We start from the raw sequence: 24,159 nt of genomic DNA, 5'->3' as shown, positions 1-24,159 counted from the left end.
CGATTCAATCCACGATTCGATTCAATTCGATTCGATTCGGGGAAATTTTGCCTCAGACAGTCAGAAATATTATAATTCTGATCACTTATCAATACATATCAATATTTTTATATCTATAAAAAGAAACCTGACACTTGTGAGATTTTATCAAAGGTGTAAGCATTACAGCAGATTCCTTTGTGTCAAAGTAACTGAGGATAAAACACAGAAAAACATGAAGGCATTTTTCCTGGTCTGGGTTTTTATGGCAGATGACCTTAAAAATATTGTGCAGTCAAAAATGAAGTGAAGCACAGCAAAGTTACAGAGGTTTGATTAGAGACACCGCAAAGCATTTTGCAGTTTTGCATAATTTTAAAAAGTTTTAATTTGTTCAGTATTGAACAGCGGAAATGAGGCTTTCTTGTCGGAAATAAGAAAAAACAACAACAACAAAAAACAGCTGCCGACACCGTAGACTGGTGGGTAATAAGTAGGGGTAGGTTTTTATTATCGATTTAAAGAGAGAGAGAACGTGCTCTACATGAAGTGTGATTTTATCGTGGTGGAAGCAAAACAGCAAAAGTAAGAGGAAATTCGTGGCAATGTTTATGATAAGTGCAGTTTGGATCATCTTTTGCTGCTGGTTCAGTCAATATTGTTTGGAGAGAGATAAAACCTGCAGCTTCAGAATCTAGCGCAAAAAAGACGTAAACACAAAGCGCGGACCTGCCGACGCTTCAAAATCAGTGAGCTTTTGGCTTTCAGCCCCGACGGCGTATCCCTGTACATGCATTCGGGTGAGAAAGGCGACATCTCACTCATTCAGATGCGTTGGGTCCGCGTCTTTGTGTAGAATCCGTGTACCTGCTCTCATTTACTGTTTTAGCTGTTTGGTGGTTGTAGACATTTTGTGAGGTTTAACCTGAGATTCTGGCGTTTCGGGCAAAATAAATTTATATTAAAAAATCGATTCAGGATTTTAATGAATCGATATCACGTTATCCAGACCAAATCGATAATCAAAACCCACCCCTAGTTATACATGCCGAATGCCATGACTGTGTACTGTAGAAAATCGTCAGGTGTTGCAAAGGCAGGAGGGACAGTCTACACAGTCTGTTCACATCAACAAGTCCCCCAGAAATGAAGAATCCTCAGCCTTTTATGCTTCCCAGTAAATGCAGGCAGGCGCGTCATTGGTCCGTCGTGTTCAAGGCTCCTGCAGCAGCCAATGGTGTGTGTGGACTGACACACTCTGATCTGCATGAAGTTGGGCGGGCATAGGTCCCTGGCCAGCCAATCACCCGTGAGTCCTGGAACGCTTTGATTTCCATAGAGGAAGGCGGGGCCACCTGAGGCCAGAGGTCGTAACAACAAGAATATATCAACTTGCGTCCTTTGATTCATGGGCTCCAAACCATACCCAAAAGCAGATTGTACCCTGTGAACCTCAGTTTGCGCCTGAACAGAGCCAGTTTTAATTTCAGCTACCAGATGTTGCTGGGACATTGGGCAGACCGCACTCAGCCAAATAAAAATGTGATGAAATTATTTTTCAGGATGACATTACATTTTATAAGAAATGTAACTCTCCTCAATAACTTCTCATGGACTTATATTGATTTCTTTTGCAAGGGTATAATGTTTTTTCAAGCATTTTTAAGCTTTAGATAAAGTATTAAACTTAAAAAAAAAAAAACCGTAGACGTTTATTCAGGGCTCAATGTTGCTAAAGGATCTGATGTATAGATTCACAGGTCTGATGCCCATTCTCTGTAAGAGCAAAAATAAAAACTAAACAAAAAAAACACAACAGACTAATATACCATTGAAACTTGCTTAGGGTAAATTTCAGGCAATCTAATCCAGACTTCTCTTTAAGAGAACTACAGAGTGAAACAAAGGACTATTTCTCGAAAGTAAATGTTTTGAAAAAGTAACCCCAGGTCACTAATTAAAAAGTAATAGATGCATCCCCACTATAATTATACCCGCACTGACTCACTGCCCTTCGGTGTATGGAAAGTCATAACTAATGTGTCAGACAGATGTAGCCCTTGAATGAATTCACAGGACACATTGCAGATCTTTGAAGCTGTTGCTTTAGATAAAGTCTTTTATCATATGAAGGGGAAAAAGTACTAAAACCTGCTCGCTATGTAACCACACGGAAATTTTTAGGAAAAGAAAGTAGTACTTTGAATAAGAGCCCGCACGTAACATTGAATCAGGGTTTCAGATTTTATGAGGATTTAAAGCACCCCCTAAAGATATTAAGTGTGTGAGATGCAGTGTTAGCCTTGAGCTAACAAGTGGTGCTGTCTGGAGGGCCTTAAATAAACTGTTGATAGAACCGAACCTTGTGAAAACAGCTGCTCCCCAACACTGGGGGCTTGTGCTAAACATGAAAACCTGTGCAGACTTGACTTTTGGTGGAACAGTGAATGCAAATTTACCTTATAAACTGAGGTCTTTTAGCCTAACAAAGCATTGCCCAGTGTGCGAAATAAATTCAGAATTATATGTAAAGTCTAAGGAAAAAGGGGAAATTATTTCTTCTTTACAATAATGTTAACAGAATATGTCAAATGTATTTCAAAACAAAGAAAAACGACAAAAGACCAGAACATCCTCATAGCAAACACTCCTGTTCAGTTTTTGCTTAAAATTCACATAAAGACAATGAGAAGGGCTTGCATTATCCTCATCACAGTGGTAACAAGTGAGTTATGTGAAATAGCAAATGGGGTAGTTGGGTGCGAGATTTCTCTTGGGCTGTGCTATTTTTTCCCCTTGTATATCTAATGACTGTGTAGCCCTTTGAAGAAGATGGAAGTTTGACGGAGTGGCAGTGTTTGTGAGCACACATGCAGCATACTTTCCCCACAGGAATCGCCTGGGTAGATTGCCTGTGAGCAGGCTGCCGAGCTGAGCTGTTTTATGCAGGAGTGGAAAAGAGCACTGACTAAAGCCATGTTGGATCACAGAGCAAATAACACATCGACATGCACAGACATACAAACATATATGTCCAACTCAGTGGAAAATCTGGATTGCTACACAAATGAAACACCAATGAAATGATTCAGGGGGACAAGATGAAATTGCATTGTATGGGTCAGCTGTCCTTCAAAGAGTCCTCAAACAACAGTGGTGGATGAAATGCCAGTGGGAAAGATTTAAGACAAGCAGACAAATACTTTTTGTTTTGTTTTGTTGAAAACACACTCCCTGCAACAAAGGGCAAGCAGATACCTTTGCTACCAGCATATGTACAATGCACTGCTGTATCTCTAAAGCACTAGTGGCCATTGTTTAGCAGTGTTGTAGAAAAAGCCTGTATCTCCACTCCCTTATAAATGCAGCATGATCCTTCCAGGCCGTGAGTAAGCATAAAGGTCACTCTGACAGAATTGTGGTAGTACAAGAAAGTAGGCACGACAAATAAAAAAAAATAAAATAAAACCACTGGTTGCTGGAGAATGTTTGATGGATTGTTGTGCATTATAGGAAACTATATAAAAGACTGACAGCATCTCCATCTGGCCGTGTCCTTCAAATGCATGTAGATTCAGTTCCACTTAATTGCAATAATAATTCTATCATAACACATTTTAAAACATAAGAATGAGCAGCACATACATATTCATGTGCGAGATGTGGATAACCACAGCAATATAACAAGGAACAATGGTACTGTGACAGTTACTCAGATGTGAAAATGAATACATTATGGAGGAGTACACTGAACTTTTTTTTAAATGTAGCACTCATAAGAATCTCTGACTAGAAAAACTACTACTCCACCAAAACATTTTTTGGTGGAGTAGTAGTTTTGGAGTAGTAGGTTCAAAGGCAGGGCACAGGCCACCACGTGTCACTCAAGTCTTCCTAGATTGCGTGTTGCCCAATGGACAAAAAGTAGATCAGTAAACATCCAAATGAGGCCCAAATGAGGCAGAGGAGGCGGAAGAGTGCACCTCAAGGCTATGATGTTAAGTCACAGATGAGTGCATCAAAACAGCGCCACATGGCCGTAAACTAACAGCGATTAGGTTTAGGCATGTAAAGCAAGTGCTTAGTGTTAGGTTAAAGGCTTGAAATGAATTCTTGTTTCAAAGGTTTGACAACTACATGAAGGATAGAATGACGGGACCAGGATTAGTTTTCATACTAACTGGTTCTCTCAAATCGTGCTCTCAGTTACACACTTTAAACCAGCAGATGATTTAAAAAAACACACTGATATTTTTGAGAAACAGCATTGCCACAATGAGCCATTAAAGAATGAGTGATAGGCCTAACAAACTCAATGTTACACTGCATGTTACAGTGAAACATAGAGTGTAAAATTTTCAAATGAAACATTTTCCTGATTAAGATAAGAGAGATAAGATAAGATAGAACTTTATTAATCCCTCGGGTGGGTTCCTCTGGGAAATTCGACTTCCAAAAAGCACAGCAACGACCGAAGTTACAGTTACAGTAATGTACTAGCTACGAAATGAAATAAACCGCTTTGATATTATGTTGCCTATTGTACATGTTTGCAAATATTCTCAACTGTAGTTTTAACTACAGTGCTGCTAAGAAAACAGGAATAAAGCTGTGCCTTATGTGTAACGATGTGTTAAATATCCCCATCAGCATGAAATTGTGTTGGAGAGTAAACACGCAGAAACTGGAATACAACCAAACCACCCAGGGAAGAGCAAGAGAGACACAAAAAAAATTGATGCAGGAAAGGAAATGCAGTCAAGCTCAGGAAAAAAAGAGGCAGAAAGAGTAAAGATGGAGAAAGTCTCAGTGGCAGATGGACAGGGGAAATGACCTTGGCTGGCTAGGTCTGGGGCAGGTGGGAAGATGAAGATAGAGGGTCTCAAGGACGGGGTCAGCCTGTTAGTGAACGATTCAAGCAGAAAGTAAGAAAAAAAGGGTGTAGAAGAGTGCAAAAAAGCTAAAGAAACAAATATAACACAAGTTTAAAAAAAAAAAAAAAAGGTCAGGATGCTGTGTAAAATGTTATTTAAAACACAATGTGGTGATTTGCAAATCTCATGAACCCAATTTATCCAAAACTGGACATAAACATATTGTTTATATAACTATTTAAATAGCTGTTTAAATTTAGACCTTTACAATTTCATGAAAATATTAGCTCATTTTGAATTTTATGGCAGCAACCTGGGTCAAAAAATTTGGGATGGGGACAACAAGGAGATGGAAAAGTACGTGGTACTAAAAAGGAGACAGTTGGAGTAACTAATTAGGTTACCTGGCAACAGTCCAGTAATGGGATAATAAAAGAGAGGCAGAGTTACTCATTAAAATGGACAGAGTTTAATCGATCTACAAAAAATAATAAACATTAAAAAAATTAATTCAGAATAATGTTTCTCTGTGTAAAATTGTGAAGACTTTAACGATCACATCATCTAAAGTGCATAATATTACCAAATGATTCAAAGAATCTGGAGAAATCTCTGTGTGCAGGGGACAAGGCTGGAAATCAGTGTCGAAAACACATGATCTTCGGGTACTTGGGCACCATTGCACTAAAAATAGGCATGATTCTGTCAGTGAAATCAGTGAATAGGCTCAGAAACACTTCCTGTGACATCCACGAATGCAGGTCACAGCTTTAACATGCAAAGAAAAAGCCATATGTGAACATAATCAAGAAATGTTGCTGTCTTTCTGGACCAAAGCTCATTAAAAATGGACTATTTGAAATTCATTTTAGAAAACACAAACATCATGTCCTCCAGACTAAAGAGGTAAACATGGCTGTGTCCCAACTTCTTTAAGAAATGGTGCTGCCATCAATTTCAAATTACAGAATTACATTTTACACAGCATCTCAACTTTTTTCGAATTGGCTGTACAGATAGAAGGTCGTGGGGACTAGGCAAGCGAACAAGTTGATACCCAAGGAGGGAAGGAAAGGAAAACATTAAGACAAAACGTAAAGTAAGAATGGAAAAAGAACGAGACACAGAGATGGATGAATGAACGCTTTCACCTGAAACAGCAGACGGGGAAAAGAGCAGGAATGAACAAGATGGTCACAGAAGGATTGCTCATATTTAGACAGCTCCCCGCTGCACTCAGCTCTGCTCCAACACAGATAACTCAGTGCATCCATTAGTTCAACTAATTCCCATCGCCATCTGCCAAGCAATTTCAGATCCACCTCTGGAGTCGCAGGAAAGGTTCTGGACTTTGGGGGAGGGATGTTGGATTTGGAAAATATTGGATTAATTTGCTTAATTGAAGAGCCTAATGTTTCCATAACTCAACAGTGGAAGCCCTAAAGGAAATCAGGTGCGGTAAGTGTGATCACAGGTTCCTTCTCGTAAGAATAAATGTTGTCTCCTTCTCCTGGCAGAAGGATTTTTCTTCTAAATGAACACAGCTACTTCATCATAGTTTCTAACACTGCATATTACACATTAATACACACATTTTTTGCCATACTATGTATGAAAGAATGACAGGAAGAGACAAAGAGCAGAAAATGATGCTGTCCTTACCTTCATAAGCTACCTTAAATCCATGAGCGCTTACTGCAAAGTCACTGGTAAGCCTCAGGGAAAAAATAGAGCCAGAACTGGTAACAGGTGGAGGGATGGTAAATCCTGTTAACCTGTAGAATAGGAAAAAGAGACCTCAGAACTGAATGCATGACTGAATTCATAACATTTCCACATCCTTTACACCAACATGAAATAAGATGCCCCCTGAAAAAAGAAACCTCACTTTCAAACATGGAACATAAGAAATGAGTTTTTTTTATGAACTTGAACTATGTGATGGCATCCACAAAAACCTGTCATATGTTATATAAATCTGTATATTTATTTATTTTTTGTAAATACAAACAGGATGCACTTTTTAGATTCCACAAGCTAAAATAAAACAAGTTCAAGGGAAACTCAGACCTCCAGTAATGGAGGTTCAGCATCCCCTGTGAATACTCCTGAATCCAATTATGCTTTTGTTTCTCCTTTGAAAAATTAACAATTCTAAACAGACAACTTAAAAACTCGTGAGGCTGAAATTGAACATATTAAATATATGCTTGTTTGTTTTTTTATTTAAATCAGCTAGGCTACCTGTGAAGGTAAATTACTGTAATTTACATTTTTCTGTTGAGAGATGTGTGCGAACAAAATCCAACGACTTCACACACAGTTAAACTTGTTACATATAACGACAATTTAAAAGTCCTCACAGCAGCAGTGTGCCATAGCATTTTGGGTCTAATAAAACAGAACAGCTCTGAGAATTGTGATGCAATTTGTCCAGCAGTAATATACTCAGTACTATACAATCAAAACCCAAGCGGGAACCTTCCCCATTGTTGGTTGGCCTGTGAGGGCTGGCAGCTGCATTGTAACAGACTGCTTCATTACTGCATTTCAAATTAGGTGCAGACCCAAACAAATCCATTTACTTTCACGACGTCGTAAACAAGATGTGTTGCTGACCATTCCTCAGCGGCAGTTGCTAATGTTCTATCGACCTTCCACTGCTGTAAGCCAGGCAACGAAGCATGAACTAAAGTTGTGCATGAAACAAAATGTCTCCTTTTCTATTGCCCTCTCGTTTTCTCGCTTTTTCTTTTTTATTACACATTTTTGGAGCCATATGTGTGACCAAATCTCTGTTTGACAATAAGCCAGGTAAATAATGTCTGCAGCAGGCCAAATGTGCAAAAACAGAAACTTCCCAAGTGACAGTAATGAAGAAGGTGCTGTATTTACAACTTCAATAGAGTTTACAATTACAGCACTGTGAACTGTGTAGTAAATAATCACCCTTTTTTGCAGGCACAGCCCAGCATGCCAAGATATTGCTTAACATCAGCTGCTGCATGCCGTTACTGAATAACGGAAAGAAAAAAGGGTAATCTTAGAAGCTTAATGTAAAAAAAGATCATTGTACATAATTTGCCTGGTGGGTCAATTAAAAGCAAATAAAAGGTTGCACAATCAGAACACCTTGTTGGAGTCTTTAAAAATAACTAGAAAAACACAAGAGACAGGTAACACACTGAAACATTATTTACCACTTTTCATTATCTTACTTATTAATGTTTTTGACCAATGACATTTACTGAAATCTCTCAACTGGTTACAACCTAGATAATAAGGGGAATGTCACTCAAAGCCTACTCAGCGCCCACACTGTACAGAGTGGAGAGAAAGGAGGAACGAAAACTATACCAGTCTCTGCACAGAAAGAAAAAAAGTGCACCAAAATTCTTACGGATGTGGAGTGGAAACAAATCTCATGGCATTAGAATGTCACGCATGGAGGCATCAGTTTGACATGACTTTGGCTCTGTGCTATCAAGCACAAAAGTCACATTGAAAAGACAAGTGTGTAAACCTGGCCTTTCCCTTTGGTCCCGCCACTGGCCGCTGCTGCATTTAGCAAACGAATCCTCAGCCTTTCTTTTGCAAAACAATTCTTTCTTTGCCATTTCAACAGGAAGACGGGGGTTGGAGGGGTCTACGGTGCCATTTTGTGTAATAGTTACATGCTTTCAGTGAATTACAGTTTGATGTCAAGCTGAGCAGTCTTTAAAATTGCTCTCCTTACCCCATGTCTAGGGAGGAGGATGCATGGGGGGAACTAATTATTGGCTGAGCAGAACAGACAAGAACAGAACAATCAGTGGCTTCAGAGTGCATGCTCACACAGATATTGATGGCACTCATCAGCTTGAGTGCAATGCAGTTACACAATGACACTAAAAAGCCTTGACCTGAAATGGTTACTGGAGAAGTGCAGCAAATGAAGACTGAATTATTATATCCACAAATAACAAATTGACAAAGTATTTTTTTTCTTTCACCAATGCCTATAAAAACTGAGTGTAGAAAGAAGAGGAAAAGTGCTGCTATGGCAACATGATATACGTGATATAGAGAAATTAGGAGAGAGACAAAAAAATGATGCAGTATACCAATATACACAGGGTAGAGAGAGGAATGCTTCTCCTAAAATCATCCAAAAATCTAGAGAAAAAAAAGGCAAAAACATGTTCTTATGATCACAGGTGGATAATAAAACAGAAAACTGAAGTATTGCACTGTCATCATATCAGCACTAAACAGCAAAGGAGTGAGGATGCCATGGGTTTAGCCGACATTATGTGGAGACAGTGTTTCTACATCTGGCATTGAAAGGGATTAAGAGGTGACAAGTCTAGGTATGCATCAAAATTCTATACCCCCTTCTATACTCCCAAACCTCAAATTTCAAATGTGGACAGGTCTCACGTCTCAGCTTTGCAGGTCAGCATAATGTTGGACTATTTTAAAGTTGAAAATCTGAACAAGCATCCGCTTAAACTACAGGCATGGAAACATGCCTCCACATAAGAAACACTTATTCTGCTTGTCTGCAAAGACAAGGACATGTTATGAGTGCAACTGATTTTGAGATAATTAGAATGCATCACATTACTAATGCATTAGAATGATTTTTCTTTATTTTTTATTTAACCTTTATTTAACCAGGAATGTCCCGCTGAGATCAAAAACCTCTTTTTCAAGGGAGTCCTGGCCAAGAGGCAGCACATGATAGTTAGAATGATACTAAAGGGTCCTGAGGAATGAAAGAATCTACAATTTCTGAACCTCACAGTGGAACTGCACATCTATGCTCATCTATTCTGTAAAATCTTTCAATAGTCCATAGTCTAGACAAGGTCTGGATAATATGGAACAAAAATCTGTTTTAATGATAGTGCTGTTGGATACTGCAAATTACAAAGACCCCATTTAACGAAAAATTCAAGTTACGAAGGCACTTAATGGCAATATTTTTGCCCGTGGTATGACAAAATGCCCGTGTAACAAAATTCGTTTGCGAAATGTGTTTCGCTGTTCCACGTGAAAGACGTATTGTTGTTGCGATGCGCTATTTCGTGTGCTTTTCGTTTGCAATTAGCCTATCGTTCATTCATTCATAATGGGGCCTGCATAAGGCATAAATATGAGCGAGTTTAAAAAAATGTTAAAAAAATATCATTGCACAGTGTACGTACGTACATTAATTAACGTATATGTAAGTTTAAGTTTTAAAGTTTAGAATTAAATTCCATAATGTTATGTACATGTACACGTACGTATGTATGCATGCATACGTATGCTTTCTTCAGCCTCCACCAAGAACTTCGTCTTCAGCCAGCATCGCCTCACTCAAAAGGCGATGGAAAATGGTGCTTCGACTTATGAAAATTTTGACTTGAGAAAGACCCTCTGGAACGAATTAATTTCGTAAGTCGGAGTTCCACTGTACAGGGCCAGTATTGCAGATACGAATATAGATACTGATACTTTTAACTTACAAAGGCAGCTTATGTAGGGAAGAGAAGTGTGTCATGACAAATAGGATGAATTATCATCAATTTGCAATATCTAAATACATTTTAATGAAGACAAAATTATTGTGATTTACTTCTACTTTCCACAATAATTAAAACAACAAAAACAAATTTCTCAGAAGAATGAGGGTAGATCTGTAAGAACCAGAGATGTCCATGTATGAGTAATGACTTGTCAATCACCAGTTATTTTCATCTTAAAGCATATTAAAGTTAATTTTACTCTATATATTTTTCAAGGGGAACAGAAAAGAAGACTTAAAACTAGTGTTTGAGCACAAATGCTCATGAAATTGCTAAATAAGCGAATAAGGGAGCACCTTCTCATAGAGTTCTTTTAACTGTGATTTTTTTTTTTTTCAAACAAGAAGAGCCCCTATTGAAAAAAAACTCCAGCTTTGAGGGATGCCAAATTTAGTCTATTTGCACCAGAACATCTACTCAAGACTTCAATTACTACAGGTGTCATTTCATTGGCTGAATCTGGCCAGCATGAAGAAACCGAACTGGTGGACTTGGGAAATTAGAGGAAATGTATTCTAATACTTCTCGTGACACAGCATGTAGGCACAGATTGGTGCTGACTCATCAAAGTCTGCTGGATCAGTTGAGGCCACACCCAAGTTGGCAGCTCTCTTGCCACCTGAAGGCAGCACAGAGATCGTTACAACAGTGATTTATATGGCACACTGCAGTGCTGTCTATTCACACCAGCACGTGGCTGTGATGTATGAGTGGCAACAAACCCCTGGAAGCAAGATAAATTAGCCCTCAGTCAGAGTACATTAATATGTTCTGACGATCAAGGGGGTTTCCACATGCCCCTCTCTGTCCTACGTTCCCAGATGGCTCCCCAGCCTGTCAGCAATGTATCTGAGTTGATTACTGAGGAAGGTTCCCCAGTGGGGTTCCTCTGAGAATGAAGTCCCTGTCCCTCCAGGCAAAAGCAGTATCCCTCTCCTGTCCTGTTCTGGATGAAGATCAAAGATGCTGAACTGTATGGGAATCACCAAAGGAATCACTACTAATGCTGCTGCCATCAATCCTTGCAGTCTCTAAAATTGTTAACAGTCACTTGCTTCCATTTATTTATTTATTTTTTGAAAACAAGTTAATGCTTTCTCCAAACTGTCCTCTCAGGAGTGAGATGTACATTTATTGTACCAGAATCCAAATGGAGAACAAAAAAGTTTTCATTTTGCTGAGGTGACCGCTTGCTCGAATTCTAGTTCACTGTGAGAATCACAGAGAGTGAAAATGAGCAGGAATGTGTTCTATGTCCTAATTTATATGATAAATACAGGTCAAAGATTAACCAATTATCCAAGGATGGTAACATTTTTAAGACTCTCTAAGTGGGCAAAGTAAATATCCTCTGTATCAGTGACAGGACAAAACGGTAGAACCCAAAAATGGTTCATATACATACGTATATGTGTATGGTGGGGATGTCTTTACCACTTGGGTGATGAATGGATTAACAAGGGGAAATAAGTTTCCTACCTATACAGTACCAGAGAAGTATCAAACAAAATGCAAAAATGTACATCTGCTGTTTGCTGCAGCTTGTTGCTTTGGCAACAAGGGTATCAGTTAAATGGTTGGAATATCATTAACAAATCAACACCAAGGGGCCTGCTGTCTCAGAAATAAGGAATAAGACTTGGATATCAGACAGAAGAGTGCAAGCTACAGTATACTTCCATCTGAGATTGTACAAAGAAGGCATGTTTAATATGCGATTATGGATTAATCTCACCATGGGTGGTAGTCTAGAATCACTGAGGAAAGTAAAAGTCAAAGTGATGAAAAAATAGAATAAGAATAAAAGGCAAACTAATGCCTGGCATAAGTTTGTAAAGTCGACTGTAACTGTTAATCTTAAAACACATTTTAACATGCAAAAGCACGTCTCACTGTATTTCACATCAGTGATATGCCTGAGTGGAAAGGAGGGTTATATAAGAAATACTGGCAAGTAAATTCCAAACTTTGAGTTAAAAAATGATCATAAGCTGTAGATAATGCAGCTTACAACTTTTAGCCTATCAGTAAAAATAAGTGTATTGATGCAGGATAGAAACTGATTACAGCATCTTTCATTAAAGCCGGTTTAAAAACAAAAACCATAATCATAGCAGCACAGTATTCAGTAAGCATACAGTATGTTCCCATCTAAGAAACTTTTATGAATTGTTTAAACAGCTTTTTTTTTTCACAAAAAAGTAAAAAAAAAAATCTGTTCAGCTCAGTGAACAGAAATTGCAAAACACTTCAGAATGCACAAAACCATTTGTCCAACAAGAGTGTCACTTGGATATAGAGCAATAGCTTTCTGAAAAACTAATGGATGACAGCAATGCCAAGGTAAAAAGAATGACTTACCGCTTTGTATCGACACAGTGCCAGTGCAGTGTAAGTCAGTGCATGTTCTGCCTCAGTGCTTCTTGCAAATCAGGCAACAATTCAACAGGTTTGAGAAATGAAACACTAGGTAGTATTATGCACTGGAATTGCAGTTGTAAAAAAAAAAAAGTAAAATCATCTACAAATCGTGAATTTCTTTCTGTAGTCTCTCTTATAGCTACTGACATCAGCAATTCCAACTTCAGGACCCACAGTTTTATGTTGCCATCCCAAGTTTTCCTTTTGGGGTGGGAATCCACATTACTGGTTCTAGATAAGCCACTTCGGCATTGGTGAGAAAGATATATATTGTGACAAAGGACCAGAGAGCTAACTGAGCAGCTGCAGCCCTGCTTACACCTGAAGCAAGGGCTACCTACCTCAGCCCTAAAGGAAGGTGTCAAAAATTCCCACCATTTGATTAGTGTGGCACTATAGCACTTGCACCGTGAGGAGAGGGCATGTGAGACAGGATTTATGTATTTCTATTTGTCTAACTCTCGCATTCACACCAGTGTGTGAATGCGAGAGTGAATGAATAGTGGCATTGTAAAGCGCTTTGGGTGCCTTGAAAAGCGCTATATAAATCCAATCCATTATTATTATTATTATTATAACTCAGTGTCTGTCTACCTCCATTTGGTTCTCCTTCAATTCTGCAGAAGCTTTTATACAATCGCTCTCCCTCACTTGTTTCTGGTTGTCTGTTTCTGGTTGTTTATTTACTCTTAATTTTCTTCTACCCATCTTACTGGTTCACCATTTGTGTCGTTTTGTTGGGTGTTTTTGTGTCTCTTTGGTTGTATCTGCCTCTCTCTCTTTGTTGCTACACTGCTCTTGACCTCTTTTAGTGAAAGAAGAAAGAACAAAAAGCGATGGAGTGGAGAATGCGCCTTAAGTGTTGTGGCTGATATTATCAAGTAAGCAAAGATAAAAGTGAACTGCCTGCCTTCAGTTTACTATTGGAAACAAAGGGCTGGGTGATGGGGTTGGGGGCCTCAACAGAAAAACAAAAAAAGCAGTTGGTAATGTCAAATCATCCAGTCAATTAATTTCTACATTTTTCTGGCTTGAGGTGAAAAAAAAAATTTATATGGTTAAAGTAACTAATTGGATTGAAAAGTGAAAATGAAACATGAGCAAACTGAAGGATGTTTAGAATGCTCATATATTCCCCTGTGTAATTGTCTACACATCTTTAACTTGATAGAGTATCATATTGTAATTTTCTACAGTCATCCACTTACCGTCCATTTTATTAGGTAAATCTGCTCAACTGCTCATTAATTCAAATATCTAATCAGCCAATCACATGGCAGCAACTCTACGCATTTAGACATGCAGTCATGACCTGCTGAAATTCAAACTGAGCACAGTGAGGGAATAATGGTGATTTAAGAGAGCTTGAGTGTGGTATGGTTGTTGGTGGTTTCTTTACAGATAATCGTCTGAAAAAAAGAGAAAATATACAGTTACCAGCAGCTCTCTGGGTGAAAGTGTCATGTTGATGCCAGAGGTCATAGAAGAATGCTTTGAACCTCTAAAAATTAAATTAAAAAAGAAAAATGCTATGAGCATATGGATGTTTCTTATCAAGCAATTTAAATGCTACTGAACTGTTTACCGGCTACATAATGCTAACTGTGGAACCGGACTCACCAAATCCTTCTTTTTAGCCTCCTAGGACCTGGCTTCCACATATGTGAACACCACATTTTGGGTGTTCTAAATTTTGCTCTACAAGGGCCTGATATCCACTTACAAGGATATTATACTGCAACTGTTCTATCAAAATTTAAAGCAAATGTCCTCATATGTGGATCTAATTTTTCTCAGAAAATAAATCAGGTAAAAAAATCAAATCTGGTAATTCTTTATTTTTACATTCATTGGCTCCCAATCAGCCTAAATAGCAATAAGAAATTTAAAATCCATGCCATGAAAGAGTTCGGGTCTTAGGAGGTTAAAGCTAAACAAGAGGACTTTTGGAGAGGTCCTAAGTAAAGGATTAAGGAACTGCAGGTATACCCCCAATATCAATTTTTTTCTTTTTTGTTTGTTTGTTCTTACACTCCAAGTGGATTTTGACATGCCTTTTCCTATACAGCCTTCACCAAAAATGTCTGACTGAGGTGGTTGTCCTCTATTCTAAATAACAACATTATAGGATTTATAAGAATGATCATGAAATGGTAGTGGTTATCTATTTGAACAAGGCTTGGTTACATTGGCTAGATGGCCAAATGGAGGAAGAATCCTGGCACTTTCAAACTCCATTTCACAGTTATTAAAACTACCATGTTACTGGGATTACTCATAGACATAATGATTTTATACGCTTGCCCTGATGCCTCACCACAATCCCTCACAGGAGTCCACAGAGACTTCCTTGGAATTCATGGCTTATGTTTGCTCCGAGATGCAGTATAAATTCTGAACCCATATATACAGACAAACACACACCCACACACACGAATGCCACTATCAAATTAATTCAATTAATAACAGGTGGCATCAAAGTTCCAGACACATCCAAATGACAAAACAAACACAATGCACATCACCACAAAGTGCCGCAACAAAACCATTACACAGCCATTAATCCTGCTTTTATTTAATGAAAACCTCATTTTGGATACAAGAGCCATAATTAATCACCAGGTTTAAGAAAATTATTGAACATGCAAGCAAATGGCAAATGAAAAAGTTAATTAAAGCAGAAATTACGTACAAAAAAGGGATTTCTTAAATGCCACACACATGCCACCACTCTTTCAAATAGCGTCAGTGAACAAAAATGAATAGATACCCCTGTAGTGCTCAAACTGCCATGACACAATATAATAAAACTAATAAACTAAAACCACCCACAGGCTGTGTATCAGTTATTTAGGGAAAAATGTTACATTCATGTCCATGAATACAAATCAATAGATTAAATTTCCAGTGTTTTGCAAACTGTCATAACAGTACGGTCAAAGGCCATGTGGGTTCACTGAATGATTTGATGAGTATGAAAATGATGTGAATCATGTGCTATAGCCTTTACGGTCACCAGTTGTCAACGCAATTTAACACATTCAAGCCTGACATGTTACAGCTCTCCACTAACATTGTGAGAACACCACAAGCGGGATTATCTGGAGGGTGTTTTATTTCTCTTGTGACTTGTAGAATCAATGGCAGGTCATACTGAAGCTGTTCTGGTGGCACATGGTGGGACAACGTGTTTGTAAAACACTTACTGTATCAAAAAGTGAAACAAAAACTACACATAGAGAGGACCACTCAGTCAACTCAGTCAGCTGGCGGTTTACATCTATGTCTGTCCAGAATTATATGACATATGGACCAAAGATATAGAAGTACGGCAATTTATTAAAGCATATTAAGTGTTCATGTCATGTTCAGACTATATATATATATATATAAATATAGATATAAAACCACTGTGAGTTCAGAAAAAATTGCACCTTTTAATAAGCTGAGCAGGTCAAGATGTGAGAGAGACAGGCACAAAGTCCATTTCTGTGTGTGTGTGTGTGTGCCTATACATTAAATGTAACAGGTAGCATTCCCACTTGTGCTGTGTTAAAAATGAAAAGGGTGCACATTCATACAAGAATCTGACCCATTCAGATGTCATCAGTTTACAGTTCCGCACAGAAGTGCGTGTCTGAAAGGGGCTTATTTGTGCAAGCAACAGTAGAATAAAAATCACCATAACTCTCCTCTCTTCTGCTACTCTCAGCATATAATATCAGTACAATAATGAGTGCTTCACCAAGCCATTCTCAGGCATGAGGGATTGAACATAATGTAAGTACAGCACAGTGTCAGAGGAATGAGGGGGGGAAAAAACTTCACAGAGCAAAGAGAATACATAGATCAATGGGGAGACACACTAATCAGGTCCATCACGGGGATGTCAATTCTTTTTCATGTTAAAAATTCATTGTCGCTTTTGTCTTGTTCCGTACAGAATTTAATTAATTAATAGCATTAATAAATTAAAGAGCTCTTTAATCTTAATCAAGGTTTCTATTTGTGAATACCCTCAAAGAGGAAAAGAAAAGCCAAGAACAGGGTTGCCTATTATTACATGCACCTTCTTAGTTATTCCAGATGAAATGACGCCTGAGTCAACAGCACATCAACAAGAGGAAAGAAAAGGAAAAGCTCAAAATAACATAAGTTCTGACGTTGTCATATGGAAATACGCACTTTTCAAGTTGCTGAGAAAGTATTTGCTGAATCTTTTCTTGACAAACTTCAACAAAGAAAAACATACACAAGTTACAAAAACTTGTTCTGTTCTCCTTCCCAATGACTTTTGTTTTGGGGAGAATTAATTGTGTAAGAGCATGAGTTCTAGCATACTCTTGGGGCCCTAGAGGCACAGACTCATGGAATTATCATTTTCTGGCACCACACAACATAGCCTCACAATGAGAGAAAAATCCACCACTTGGTAACAACAAAAGTGTGAAGAAAGCACAAAGAGCAGCATTGCTATTCAGAGGTTGGGGTGGTATAAGCAAAAACCCATCAAAATCTGAGCCATTCACTTTTGTCTCACACCAACTTTTCCCTCATTCTCTCTAAATGGCAGGATTAGCTCCAAGTGAAATATAAGCAAAATATCATGTCTGACGTGTGGCTTAGCAAAATGTTAACCCTTTATTATTAGTAATGTTTCTTAAAAATGAATGACATGACACATCACTTACATAATCTTTCAAAAATAGTAAATATGACTCATATGGAAAAAAAATGAATCAAAATCAGAAATGCTAAAATATAATTACCGTTGTTATCCATGAATATACAAAAAAAAGCAAGAAAAAAATAGCAAAGCACATTAAAATTGTTTTTTATTAAGATGCCAAATTACAGTCATTTACTTAAAGTCACTTTACAGAAAAATGTGTTTTTCTGTTTTTCTGACTGTGTAATATTTAATAGCAAGGAAATTTTACAACTGGACTTGTTGCACAGAAGTCATCCTAACACAGTACCACAAATTTTTCTTTCTTTCTTTTTTTTATCTTTAGTCTGGGAATTTAGCAATTTATAGAAAAAATAGCAGTGGTATAATGTCCACTGTTTATCATCCTAACTAAAAATGTCTATTAATGTTAGAGATGGTCAGAACTACTAATATTTGCTGATAGTTCCGACTTTAAGGTTATCATTTTTTATTAGCCATAGCCACTAGCCGCTCCTTAAACGATAACACAAGGCTAATGTGGCTATTAGCTAATTGCTAGTAGTTAAACGGCTAATGTTAAAATGTGCACCCGCCAGTTTAAGATTTGTGATAACTGCTTAATTTTTTTAGGGTTTTACTGACCTCTTGAAAGTCCTCACAAAGTGTCAGCTACTCATCATGTGCTCAGCAGCTAATGAGGGGGCTGTGTGCCTGCCCATCTGCAGCAAGCTGTGAAGTGTGTCAATGAGAGGAGGGGAAGACAGTGTTGCTGTCGCTAATACTGTTGCAAATGGGTTTCTAATCCAACACCAAATTATGTTAACTTTGATGCATTAAGGCAGCGGTCCCCAACCCCCGGGACTCGGACCGGTACCGGTCCGCGAGAGTTGAGGCTCAGGTGTGAAATGTATAGTTTTCAGGGTTTTTATCGGTTTTCAGCGTTATATTATCTCTTTTTTTCGGTACCGGTACTAGTTTTATTTTGTTGTATTTATCCGCGACACCTTAAAGGCCGGTCCGTGAAAATATTGTCGGGCATAAACCCGTCCGTGGCACAAAAAAGGTTGGGGACCGCTGCATTAAGGGCTTTGGGCTTTGCATCAGTAGTTAGCACTATATATAGATCAATATATAGTTCAAATCTAACTAATACTGATGTGTTAAACAGTACTACAATGCAATCTAAAAACTTTATTATATCTGTTGCATCAAAGTCAGGATGGCCTTCCTTTGGTAGCAAATGCAGACCAAGGGAATGCATTTTATTGGTTGTTATCAGGCCTATGCTAATAACAAACTATAAAATTCAACTAACTGATCTGACCTACATCAAAATGTTGTCATGAGTCTTTTCAACCAACAGTTTGCTGGTCTGTTAGCCACCAGAGCATGGTAATAAAATGAATGAGGCAGACATTTGAGTACACAACCAGTAGAGGATTTTGACATCATTCAAGTGACAAAAGACAAAAAACATTTGTTAAGTCAAAACTGGTTCAAAGCGTCATTCTTCTGTTTTCGTTACCTGCTCTATGAAGCAGGATTCAAGGATCTAAAGCATCTTTGCTGTGAGATTACAGGGAGTGCAGAATTATTAGGCAAATGAGTATTTTGTCCACATCATCCTCTTCATGCATGTTGTCTTACTCCAAGCTGTATAGGCTCGAAAGCCTACTACCAATTAAGCATATTAGGTGATGTGCAACTCTGTAATGAGAAGGGGTGTGGTCTAATGACATCAACACCCTATATCAGGTGTGCATAATTATTAGGCAACGTCCTTTCCTTTGGCAAAATGGGTCAAAAGAAGGACTTGACAGGCTCAGAAAAGTCAAAAATAGTGAGATATCTTGCAGAGGGATGCAGCAGTCTCAAAATTGCAAAGCTTCTGAAGCGTGATCATCGAACAATCAAGCGTTTCATTCAAAATAGTCAACAGGGTCGCAAGAAGCGTATGGAAAAACCAAGGCGCAAAATAACTGCCCATGAACTGAGAAAAGTCAAGCGTGCAGCTGCCAAGATGCCACTTGCCACCAGTTTGGCCATATTTCAGAGCTGCAACATCACTGGAGTGCCCAAAAGCACAAGGTGTGCAATACTCAGAGACATGGCCAAGGTAAGAAAGGCTGAAAGACGACCACCACTGAACAAGACACACAAGCTGAAACGTCAAGACTGGGCCAAGAAATATCTCAAGACTGATTTTTCTAAGGTTTTATGGACTGATGAAATGAGAGTGAGTCTTGATGGGCCAGATGGATGGGCCCGTGGCTGGATTGGTAAAGGGCAGAGAGCTCCAGTCCGACTCAGACGCCAGCAAGGTGGAGGTGGAGTACTGGCTTGGGCTGGTATCATCAAAGATGAGCTTGTGGGGCCTTTTCGGGTTGAGGATGGAGTCAAGCTCAACTCCCAGTCCTACTGCCAGTTTCTGGAAGACACCTTCTTCAAGCAGTGGTACAGGAAGAAGTCTGCATCCTTCAAGAAAATCATGATTTTCATGCAGGACAATGCTCCATCACACGCGTCCAAGTACTCCACAGCGTGGCTGGCAAGAAAGGGTATAAAAGAAGAAAAACTAATGACATGGCCTCCTTGTTCACCTGATCTGAACCCCATTGAGAACCTGTGGTCCATCATCAAATGTGAGATTTACAAGGAGGGAAAACAGTACACCTCTCTGAACAGTGTCTGGGAGGCTGTGGTTGCTGCTGCACGCAATGTTGATGGTGAACAGATCAAAACACTGACAGAATCCATGGATGGCAGGCTTTTGAGTGTCCTTGCAAAGAAAAGTGGCTATATTGGTCGCTGATTTGTTTTTGTTTTGTTTTTGAATGTCAGAAATGTATATTTGTGAATGTGGAGATGTTATATTGGTTTCACTGGTAAAAATAAATAATTGAAATGGGTATATATTTGTTTTTTGTTAAGTTGCCTAATAATTATGCACAGTAATAGTCACCTGCACACACAGATATCCCCCTAAAATAGCTAAAACTAAAAACAAACTGAAAAGTAGTTCCAAAAACATTCCGCTTTGATATTAATGAGTTTTTTGGGTTCATTGAGAACATGGTTGTTGTTCAATAATAAAATTATTCCTCAAAAATACAACTTGCCTAATAATTCTGCACTCCCTGTAGGCTTGCTTTAAAGCCATAATATAGTGGATTAGATTGATGCCAGTCACAAATGTGCAATTGACCTTCACAGTCTGCAGACAGAAGAGAACAGGTATGTTCTTGGCAAAATAACAACATGCCTACAACCTCTGTGAGCTCTAATACTGTTACTGATGACTCCAATTATTTCTTTTTCCCCTTTCCCTTATTCATGCTCCTATTAATGTGTGCTTGTGATTTAACCGATGAGGTGGATTTGTATTTAGATTCACTGAGCAGGTACTTTTTATCTTAGTGTTGTGCCAGTGAAACCATTAAAAATTTTAATACTGGTTAGTAGAGCTGGGCGATAGAAGGATAACGATATGTATCGCGAAATAACTTTTTCTTGATAGAAAAATTAAACTATTGCGATAGGCCTCACCGCTCTTGTCCTCTTAAAAAAAAAAGAACAGCCAATCCAAATTAAGTAGCGCAGAGCCGAACCAATCACAGCCGCAGCGTCACATCACATGACTTGTTACGTACAGCACAAGTGCCAAGCCGGTGTTCTGACAAACCATCCTACTTTGGCAAAACGTGCTACCGTAAGTAGTTTATGCACATTTCTGCTGTCACAGAGTAATTCCAGCACCAATTTAAGTAGGTATGACGGTTTGCCACTTAACTTTGCCCATCAGAGTATGCTTGTAGCTCATATGCATACAGCCAGAATGGTTTGCCACTTCATTTTACCCGTTAAAGTATGCTTGTAGGTAACATTCACATAGGTGTGTAGCTGTTATTAACAAAGGTAGGATGATTTGCCACTGAATTTTAGCTTTTAAAGTACGCTTCTAGCTCATATTCAGAAAGGTAGGATGGTTCGCCACTGAAATGTAGCTATTAAAGTATGCTTCTAGCTCAGATTAACAAAAGTAGCACGATTTGCCACAAAATTTTAGCAGTTTAAGTATGCTTGTAGGTGACATTTACAAAGGTAGGTTGGTTTGGCAGTTAATTTTACCGGTCAGAGTATTTTTCTAGCTAATATTCACAAAGGTAGGACAATTTGCCACTGAATTTCGCGTAAGGTAGGATGGATTCCCAGAACACCGGCGCCGCACGTGTGTATTTGTTTGGCAAGCAGCCAGCCGCCGTGCCGCCCGGGTAATGGAGGAAATGAGTGTGCCGACTAGAGAAAAATCAACCGAGAGCGTGACCGAAGGTTACCGAAGAGAAAACAGATGATGGTTCCAATGCCGGAGAGCTTGTCGAACGGAAGAGCCATAGAAGTTCCGTAATGTGAAGGTATTTCGGCTATTTCAAGTCTGACAAAAAACAGTAGCGCGCACTGTAAATTGTGCCGAAAGCAAGTCTGGTAATACAATAAAGCGGTGCATGCTCAATCCCTGACTGAAAGCGCTAATTCGTCATTCGGCTTTTGTCAGACTAAAGTAACTGTTAAAACTGTTTGAAAAGCTAAGCTATACAACAAGGAGAGTTTGAGAATTTCCTTATATAGTTCTCAGTTTATTTGATATTGACAAAAGTTAGTCAATTTTGTCTGTTCTTCTGTAAAACAAACTAAGATTTATTTTTAGAATTAATATTTTGTTTCTAAGTGGAATTGACAATTTAGTAGTCTGTTTCGTTTGTTCTATTTTGAAACTTAAACGCTTTAGCAGCTGCCTTTTGTGTAGTTTGCAATATTTGCCTTTATTTATCTGAAAAAGTCTCATGTTCCTTTAGTACATCTACCCTGTTGAACTTATTATGGGAAATAAATATTTAAATCAAAACAAGCTGCTGATTATTTCACATTTTACTTGTGAGCAACGGCAAATTTAAATCTAACAAATATAGTTATTTGGCTTATATCGTGATATATATCGTTATCGCCTGAAATGAAAAAAACATATCGTGATATGAAAAAATCTTATATCGCCCAGCTCTACTGGTTAGTATCTCAGTATATTGAGTTAAACTCCTGGGTACAAGAATTTGTGTATATATTGTGCAGCTCCCTGGCGATTCCTTGGTTGAAAATACTAAATATTTATTGCTCTACAGACTGACTGTGAAATATTGTTAGTTAACTATAATGCTAATGACATTTCATCATTGAATCATCAAAATATTGATTCAGCAAAGCTCCCCTTTCATCCCCTTTCATGTTATCATCACTGCATAACATTACAGCTTCTATCCATTGCAGATGCTTAATCTGACATCTCTGTAAACAAACACTTCAGAGTACAGTTGGCAGTATTATGGAGACTCACAAAGAATTAAGAAAATAATGCTATATAATATACCAACTAACATTTTTTTTTGTGGTAGAATCTTCAAAGTACTGAATACTGCTGAGAAAATATCGTCAGCTCACAAGGCATTGCACACACTATCCATCCCTGACCACAAGGACACCGACTCAGCAGTGAAAAGCTGGGAAAACAAATTAAACAAAAGCTATTGAGCAGAGTGCTATTAACACAAATTCAACACTCCTCTATTTTGCTTTACCTTTCAGAAAAGTATTGCCACTGCAGAGATTTGTTTTTAGCTTTTGGTATTTTGATAGATTAGCTGTAAAAGTGATACAAGCTGAAATCTGAATTCCAACTCAAATATTATCTCTTTTTATAAAGTTATTTCATTTGGTTATACAAGCCAATTATCCCCATACAATATGTGGGAACAGCAACGTGCAATGTATTAGAAGTGAGAAAATATATACATATACTGCTCAAAATAAATTAAAGGAACACTTTTTAATACAAGTACAGCAACAAGTCAGTTTAACTTCTAGGACATTGATTTGGTCGTTTAATTAGCAGAGGGAGTTGTAAATCCGTTTTAGCTGCAATGTATAGACAGCCGCAACAATGAAACAACACCCAAAGACGGAATGGTTTTACCTGGAGGCCACTAACAATTTGCTAAGGTGAGAGTCAGTACTACTAACACGAGGCGATCTGTGGACCGTACAGAGGTTGCATAAGTAGACCGACTCCTGCATGATGGCACATCAATATGTGTCATTGCCAGAAGGTTTGTGTCTCCCAGCACAGTCTTAAAAGCATGGAGGAGATTCCAGGAGGCAGGCAGTTACTTTAGGAGAGCTGGACAGGGAAGAATAGAAACTCCTTAACCCATCAACAGGACCAGTATTGGCTCTTTTGTGCAAAGATGAACACTGCCAGAACTCCGAAATTACGTCCAGAAGGCCACTAGTATCACTGTCTCTGTCAGGCTAAGCAACCTGACTGCCATCAGGTATTGGGATGAAACCCTCGGATGAAGAATGGATGAAGAAATTGATACCACTGACTTGCCCCCACAAAACTCATTAGAACAATATTATGGTTTTGCCCATCCAATCCTGCCAGATTCCACCTCAAACTGTGCAGGAGCCCAATGGTGCGTGGTCCAGATCTGGAAGGATATTCCCAGGACACCATCCATCATCTCATTAGGAATATGCCCCAATGTTGGCAGTATGCATACAAGTACATGGGGCTATAAAACTACTGAGTATGATTTTGGTGCAATGAACT

At 38.5% G+C, this 24,159-nt stretch overlaps 1 protein-coding gene across 4 annotated transcripts in view; it reads right to left on the bottom strand.

The window, feature by feature from the left end:
- The window catches only part of LOC146622512 (CUB and sushi domain-containing protein 3-like), a 249,677-nt gene that overhangs the window by 205,020 nt on the left and 20,498 nt on the right, over nucleotides 1-24,159 (bottom strand). For all 4 annotated transcript variants that reach the window (XM_085366252.1, XM_085366249.1, XM_085366253.1 and 1 more), the window contains exon 3: nucleotides 6,516-6,628. In XM_085366252.1, coding sequence (XP_085222378.1) covers nucleotides 6,516-6,628 — 113 coding nt within the window. The remainder of the gene's footprint in view (nucleotides 1-6,515; nucleotides 6,629-24,159) is intronic.

The sequence above is a fragment of the Diplotaxodon limnothrissa genome, linkage group LG11 (assembly GCF_057381915.1).
Source record: "Diplotaxodon limnothrissa isolate DT_005_m linkage group LG11, D_limnothrissa_male_GT1.1, whole genome shotgun sequence".
Lineage (NCBI taxonomy): Eukaryota > Metazoa > Chordata > Actinopteri > Cichliformes > Cichlidae > Diplotaxodon > Diplotaxodon limnothrissa.
The sequence above is the reverse complement of the archived record's forward strand: the minus strand, read 5'-3'. Positions and strand labels throughout refer to the sequence as shown.